An 8,503-nucleotide genomic window follows, 5' to 3' on the forward strand; every position below is an offset into this window, starting at 1 on the left:
TCAAATTGGGTGGACCACAGCTATAAACATGTAATATAAATAAGCAAGTGAACATATTCTTCTCCTTTCCCTTCTATCTAATAAATAAAATAAAATAAAAATACAGTAGAATCAATATTCTTTGTATCTCTCCTCTATATTTTTCATTTTTATTTGGATTTTAATTTTCTTTTATTATTGTGCACTAGAACCCACATATTGCTGTTGTTTCCTGCCAAAATTACTATGTCAACTCTAAACATTTATAGACATATGAACCAACAGGAATGTTTTTGAGGAAAAATATTATTTGTTTCAGCACAATATAATCAATCGGTTTGAACAAATTCTAGACTTTTTATAAAAAGAGAGAAATTATTTTAATTAGACTATTCACTTTTTATATTTTTCTCTTCCCATTATATCTGCACAATATCATCAGTGTCAATTTTTTTAATGTGTTAATGAATACCTGCAAAGTAGATTGCCAGCCATATGACCTTCAACATCTAACCCTAAAATATATGCTAAAGAATTTAAAGACCATGCATGTTGATTTTTTTGCTTTGGTCTGCTTTAGTATAATCTAAAGATCTATTAAAAGGGCATCTCGATGCACAAATCTCCTGTCAACACGGAGTCTTAGAGAAAAACTATTATATACAGTCTTATCCTGCATTGTTAGAGACTGTTTCTGCAAGTCAAATCCATAACTATCAAGTTCATACGACAACAACTTTATCATTACATCAAAACTCTCCTTCATAATCTAAAGATCCATTATCAAAGAAAAAGTATACAATAAGGTGGAGCTTCCTATTGGCATCAGAAAACCCAAAAAGGATTGCAAGGGAAGTATCATTTCATGGATGAAGAGAAGGTTACCTTCCACCAAAAGAAAATGTATATCAGGAGGAAGAGTAACATAAATATGTCATTACTATGCACATGGTGATGGCAACTGCAACCAGAAAATGGAGACTTACCTTGGACCTCAATTGTTCAGACAACATATTTTCAAGGTGACCGAGCACCTTTGTTGTATCAATCAAGGCAGGAATTGGTGACACCACTGGGAAGAGAGATTTCAATTTGTTGATCTTCAGTGCTTGGACTATGGATAGCGTTTTCCAGTTCGCCAATCTTGATTGCGAATCTTTTGGCTTACTACTAATTTTAGTTTTATTATCCATGTTAGTCAAGATTGTACTCTAGTTTTAGCTACTATAATATACACAACATATGGCAGGAGTCTCTCTTGCTGTCTACTTAATAACAACAGATAGTAATTCAAATTAGAATTGCCAGTATTCAAGAAATAATAATTTAGGATGTATATTATAACAAAAAAGAAGCAGGTACAAAGGGAGGACTTACATTTATCCAAGGCACCAAAACAATGCCAGAAGATCAGATGTCAACATGGTGGAGATTGGAATAATTTATTTTCAGATATAACAGATTTCACAACACTCTGTACAAATGAGCAGAAGCATTCATGACAAGAATTGGACATTAAATTCGACTTACGGAATTGGTTTTCTCTGGAGTGTTTGCAAATTGGACTTGAGAAAGCTCGAGCGCACAATTTGGAATGTTCCAACCCGCATGCAGCTAAGATGGTGTGAGTAGCAATCCTTGCAACTTGCTTGAAGCTTGCAATTTCTGTGGAAAATATCCTTCTCAATGTACCTTTCTATGTTGGTGCAAGGTATAATTAGATACAAAATGGAACAAACATAGCCCTCCTATGTAGGTGGAACCATCTGTCAGATTCAACTAAGTCAAACAAAACTAGAAGGAGATCGAGCATAAAGGAGTTAACAATAGATGTATTCAATCATAAATATCTTCCCAACTTCAACTGTTATCTGGTTCTTGTTTATACCAACAGGAAAGAAATAAGACAATTCTATGAGCCTTGCCACTTTTATTCACTTTTGACCAAATCAGGCCCCTGTGATTTCTTTTATCATATGTGACCCGTCTTTCTTTCCTCACATTATCTTTGGTTTTCAATTGTCCTCCCTAATTCAAACCACAAACTGACTTTTAAATGAGTTTGCAGAATGGTTTATAGACAAAAACATTTTTTTTAGCACCTTCCAACCTAAGATGGTCAAATTGGGATAGCTCACACCTTAATTTTGTATAAATTCATGGATTTGAACTCATAAGCTAGTTTGCAAATCTACTCGCATAATAAAAAATCACCGAATGTCTCGCAACCTTATTTGCAAATGATGTAATTGGATTAGTTATTACATGTGACGAATAAATGTATGATGAATCCACGTATGTTAACATATAAAAAGTATATTATGACTTTAGTATGAATGATCTTTCATCATATACATATGGAAGTGTATATTTATATGGTCACAACAAAGTATATATTGACTTCAGTATGAATGACCTTTCATCATATATATGGAGTTATATATTTATATGAACACAAGAAATTATATCAGGCTTAAAGTATGTATGATCTTTCATCATAGCAGGAGTATGTTTATATAAACACAACAAACCATGGTATGAATGATCTTTTATCACATATATGGAGGTATATTATGACTTTACTATGAATGATTTTTCATCATATATATGGAAATGTATATTTAAATGATAACCAACCATCAGGTGATGTATATTTAGACTGAGTAATTTTCTTTACAGTAAAAAAAATCAAACAAAAATGAGCAAAGTTCATGTTATAGTTTCTAGCTTTAAAACATCGTGCAAGTCAAGTTGTAAATAAACTTATGGAGTCAAGGCTCCAAACTTATATAAAATTAAGATGTGAGAGACCCCAAATTAATCATATTAGATTGGAAGATGCTCAAGAATTTAATTTCTATCTAAATTATGTTGCAAGCTAGTTAAAATTGATTCACAAATCAGCTTGCAGGTTATTGCGTCATATTTTTCCCATGAAACTTGATTTGCAAATCAAGTAACCATGTCAAAACCCCAAAATTAGGTTAAAATTAAAGGCATCCGAGAACCCCTTGATGACCATATTAGGCTAAAAGAAACAAAAATATCTCGTCTTTATTTATAAATCATACCTCAAGTTTGCGGGTCATTCTGTACAATTTTTAACCATGCAAGTTGCTTGTAGATCAAATTAAATAAAAGGTGAGAAAGATTCCAATTTGACTACCTTGGATTGGAAGTTCTAAAAATTTAGCCGTAAGTTGACTTACAAATTAGCTTGTGACTTGGTCGGGCGAGAAGTTAAAAACTAATGCTAATTTGATTGGGAAAAATGTTTTTGAGACGTGACATGGTTAAACTACACAGGGCATTATTTGGTCGAAAACTAAATCAAAAGGGCACAATTTGGCAAAATGACCAAGAAATAATAAACTTACCTAATTTTTTGTCTCTGGTTAGCAGCCTCAGGTTCAACTTGACTAAATACTGGATCTCACTTTTAGAACTACTGTAGGTAGAATCACTTGTTTTCAAAGCATCTATACTTGGACCACCCAAATTCAGCTTATCAAATGATTCAAACTTTTGGCTAGAATTTCTTTTAGCCCTATTACTGTCAGTGCTCAAGATCAAACTAGTATCCATCTTATTTCTTGAGATTTCTTTGTTTTTGGCTTCAATATCAGAAGAGCAGGCACCAGAACCAGAATGAGTAAGTGAATTTTGGAAATTAGGCAACACTGAAGTTTGGCATAAGGCCACTTGTGGTGATAGCTCATTCTTCCTGTGAGGCCCTTGAAATGTCTCTTCTGCTCCAGATTGAGAAGCACTATTGCCAAGAGGTGATTCACCATTGCAAGTTCTCAAACCAGATTGGCACTTTTCAGCTTCCTTAGAGGCATTTCTCATGTTAGAGTAATTTTTCAAGCTATGATGATTTACATCATTCTTTATGGCATTCTTCTTACACAGAGGGTTAAGGAGATTATTAGATTTGTTCTCTCTACCATTTGATTGTACAGCTTTAGCCATTTCCATCATTTTCCATGCTTTGCTGATATCTTCTGAATCTGCTGTCTTACATGTACTCTTATAAACACTAGGTGTATTTGTTTGTTCTTGGTTTGCATGACATGAGTTGCCTTTTTGTTTTGATCTGTTCATAGTTTCCAGTGGTTCTAATTGTCTTTTCTCAGTTATCCTCACAGCTGATAAATTGGAGAACTGTAACAAACCAGTACGAAGGTTATTCCAATTTTTCCGCAAAGATTGTACATGACCATGTAAATTACGAGAACTTTGCAAGGTTCTGGCAACTGCCTCATTCTGTATTGCTAGGTTATTTGAAGATTCACCAATAGTAGGAACAGAAGAATCTGTCTGTGTGCCAGAGTTATCATATCTGTCATGAAAAACATTTCTGGACTGATAAGTTGTTTGTGGTTCTGGAACACCGACACTAAACCTTCTGGATGGATAAGAAGGGATTTCATCAGCTACAAAGTCGGCGATTGAAATGAATTGCTCAGATAGTCTCAATTTGGGAGAATATTGAGGACAAGAGTCATCCTCAAGCTGCAATCCTGAATGCCAATCCTTAGAAATAGTGCAATCAGCACAGTACCAATCACCCTCAGGTATAGTAGCCCCCAAACCAATACAAAATGTATGAGAAGCTGAATCACATAAATCACAAAGCAGCAGCAGTTCTTCATCTCGAGAACCATGGCAAATACTGCAGGTAATATTTGCATATGGATCAGGAGCTCTGCTCTCATTTCCATGTTGATGGTAAACCTGCAACCAAAAGTTACCGAAGCCATTTTATTTACTCAGCCAATGATGATCAAGAACTGAATGCCTCTGCCAGTAATCAATTTCTTCTACAGCTGCAATATACTCAACATGGTTTCACTTCCTTGTTCAACACAATAACCGATGTCAAAATCAAACTACTCCTTTTGTCTAATACATTTCAAAGAAACCTGTGAAACGTCGTAGATCAAGTCCTAGTTCCACTTCACTAAGACAACCATCTTATTCACCATAAATATTCCCCACAAGAACTAAAACCATTGCTGTAATGAGAGATATGCACGCATGCAAAAATAAAAATAAAAAAGTACCTCACGTCCAATGATCCTGAAAAGATTTTCTAAACGCAGCACACCCAATGACACAAATATGAAATGTATCCGAACGCTACTCGGAAGGCGATTGTTTGAGAAATTAAAATACGCATAAAAAGGGTTCAATTTTGGATTAAAATTATCGATAAATGCTACCAAAACCAACAAAAGGTCAAAAAAATTCTTCCTGACCTGATCGCGGACGGGGACATCGACCACCCGCTCGACGAGGAAGACGCCGCGCACCGGAGGGCGGCGGATGGAACCAAAGCGACGTTTGCAGAGGGGGCACCTCGACTCGATCTTGGCCCACTCCATGATGCAGACGAAGCAGAAGTAGTGGTCGCAGCTATCGATCCGTCCGCGGACCGACCTCCGGAACCGGAAAAGCAGATGCCGCACGTCTGCTCTTCCTCCTCCGCTTCCTCCACCTTGTCGGAGAACGGCGCGTAATCTTCTTCTCCGATGTCCCATGGCTTCGCCTCCACCTTCGTCTTGCCCTTCTCTAGGGTTTTCAGGCGCTTGAGCGGCGCTGGTTGGGATTCAGAAGATGCGGACATTTCTTCGCCTCTTCCTCCAATCCTCTCCATTCCTCTCCTCATGAATATTGGCGTCATCATGTTTGTCAGCAGCGAACCTTTATATAGTTTCACAGAAATTTAGGACCAAATTCGAAAGTGAAAAACTTCAAAGGAGTTTAATAGGAACGTTTTAAAAAGGGAGGACTTTTTCGATCTTCTCACAAATAAAATAAATAAAATCCAAAATAATGGCTAGTGGAAAACCCGTAGGATTCGAGTGACCAGGGATTGAGTTAATGCGATTAACTGAGATTATGGTTTTTTTATAATTATGAATTTGGATAGGATCCGCAAAATTTATATAGGTTGTACAATCAAAGGATAATTTAAATGGGGAGCGCAATTAAAGGATGCTTTATTAATCTATTTTACACTTCTCGATTTACCATGATGGTCAGTGGGAAACTTCTTAAGTCCATGATCCAATTAACTAGGATTTATCATTATTATAGTTTGAATTTATATGATCTACTAAAAAATTTTAAATTTTAAATTAAAATTTTATCTATCTATTTTAAAATAGAGTAAGATAAGTTGACCCATCTTAAGTCCACGATCTGCATGTATAGGCTCTTGATGGATTTGGGTTAATCATGGATTTAATTTTTAAAATCTTAATTTTTAAAATTAAAATAGAAAACACAATAGACTAGTAAGTTTAATTCATTTAAACAACAATTTAAATTTAAAAATTTTAACTTGACCAATTTAATGTAATCTAAATTTATAATTTATATTATTTTTTATATTTTTATATTTTTTTAATAAACTTGTGGGTTAGTTCGTGAATAAATTCGCAATTGCTTCGTACTGATCTAATATTTCACTGAAATATTTTTTTATTTGATGTCTCATGATTGAGTTGGTTATTGTGAGACAGATTTATTGTAATAGAGGAATTTGGATTAAATTTCGATGAAGTCGAGATAATATTTTTTTTTCGTAATGATTAATTATAATTTTTTGATTTATCTGTTGATAGATGATCGTGAATGTCGAATTCGAATTCCACTTGATGCGTTGAAGTTTTTTTTTCTTTTTTTTTATTTATAATATATTTTAGATATTCAATTGGGCGAATTCAAGCCAATTTTATTTTCAATGGATACTCCAAAATCTATTTTAAGTAACGAATCAAATTTTGAAATAAAAAAACTTACATTAATTCTTTCGAACGTCTACTTTTCCTTTGCTGCCACTTCTTCGAGCTCTTCCCTTTCCCTTTCGCTTTCCCTTTTCCTTTTTCCATCGCCGCCGCCGACGCCACCGCCGCCGCAGAGGTCTCCGGCATGGGCACAACTTTCCTTCAATGTACCAATAGAACCAACCATCTTTCCGTCAAGAAGTACATTGCCTGTGGTCTCTACATTCTCTTCCCTTTGGCTCTCCTTCACCTTTGCGTCTCCCCCATCTCTTTCCACGCTCCTCCGCCAAACACCACCGCCACTGTCAAAGCCGTCGGCTTAACGACTTCTGAAGTCACCGGGCAGTCGCCGTGCAACTACTCCGACGGGAAGTGGGTCGTCCACTCCGGCGGTCCTGTCTATGACGGAACCAGCTGCAAAACCATCAGAAAGGGGCAAAATTGCATGGAGCATGGGCGCCCCGACACCGGCTACCTCTACTGGCGGTGGCAGCCGCGCAGCTGTCCGCTGCCGGCCTTCAACCCCACCGCCTTCCTTGACCTCCTCACCCACAAGCACCTCGCCTTCGTCGGCGACTCCATGGCCCGCAACCAGCTGGAGTCCCTCCTCTGCCTCCTCGCCACCGCGGAAGAGCCCGAGCTCGTCTACCGCGACGGCGAGGACAACAAGTTCCGGCGGTGGGTGTTCCGCCACCGAAACTCCACCGTCTCCGTCTTCTGGTCGCCCTTCCTCGTGAAGGGCGTGGAGAAGAACGAGCCGGCGGGGATGAATCACAACACTCTGTTCCTGGAGACCGCGGACGAACGGTGGGCGGAGGAGCTGGACCAGATTGATATCGTGCTGTTCTCGATGGGTCATTGGTACCTCCACCCGGCGATCTACAACGAGAACGGCGTCGTCATCGGCTGCCACCACTGCCCCGAACTCAATCACACCGAGGTCGGTTTCTTCGACGTGTTCCGCAAGGCGGTGAGAACGACTCTCAGGGAGGTGAAGAGGCACACATCCGGCGACAAGCTGGCCGTGGTGACGACCTTCTCGCCGGCGCACTTCGAGGGGGAGTGGGACAAGGCCGGGGCGTGCCCCAAAAAGGAACCGTACAAGGAAGGGGAGAAGGAGATGGAGTACATGGACGCCCTGATGAGAAGTATCGAGATAGAAGAGGTGGCGGCGGCGGCGGCGGCGGCGGCAACCGCGGAGGAAGAGGACAGCAGAGGAGGGAACGTAAAGTTGGAAGCTTTGGATGTGACGAAGATGGCGCTGCTACGGCCGGACGGCCACCCGGGACCTTACATGCATCCTCACCCCTTCTCCAATGGCGCCGCCAACGACAGAGTGCAGAACGACTGCGTGCACTGGTGTCTGCCCGGCCCCATTGATGCTTGGAACGAGATCCTGCTCCAGATCTTGACAAGGTGGAAGACGGAGAGTAAAAATTAGATCTTTGATACTTTTTTCTTGCTGCAGATCGTCTGAAGATGGAAGAAGGAGAGTAAAAATTACATCTTTGAGAGTTTTCCTGATTGAAAAGCAACAAATTTCGCATTCTTCCGATTCAGATATCACAATTTTCCTGTCTGAGTTTTGCTGCTGAAAACTAAAAATTTGTGCTTTATTATCAAAGAAAAGGGTTCTTCTTCTTCTTCTTCTTCTTCTTCTCCTCCTTCTTCTTCTTCTTCTTCTTCTTCTAGCAGTATTGGAAGACCTTGTCTCCTACAAAGGCTCTTGC

At 38.8% G+C, this 8,503-nt stretch overlaps 1 protein-coding gene and 1 pseudogene across 1 annotated transcript; one reads left to right on the plus strand and one right to left on the minus strand.

Moving 5' to 3' along the window:
* Positions 1-1,289: 1,289 nt before the first annotated feature.
* On the minus strand, positions 1,290-5,650 carry LOC141817944 (uncharacterized; annotated as a pseudogene).
* A 1,268-nt stretch (positions 5,651-6,918) lies between these two features.
* On the plus strand, positions 6,919-8,214 carry LOC141817943 (xyloglucan O-acetyltransferase 1-like). Its single transcript, XM_074705554.1, has one exon. The coding sequence runs from the start codon at positions 6,919-6,921 to the stop codon at positions 8,212-8,214; it is 1,296 nt and encodes a 431-aa protein (XP_074561655.1).
* The last annotated feature ends 289 nt before the right edge of the window (positions 8,215-8,503 follow it).

The sequence above is a fragment of the Curcuma longa genome, unplaced genomic scaffold, assembly GCF_044706935.1.
Source record: "Curcuma longa cultivar G26 ecotype Majalengka, Jawa Barat unplaced genomic scaffold, ITB_CL_G26_1.1 contig_22635, whole genome shotgun sequence".
In the NCBI taxonomy this organism is placed as follows: Eukaryota; Viridiplantae; Streptophyta; class Magnoliopsida; order Zingiberales; family Zingiberaceae; genus Curcuma; species Curcuma longa.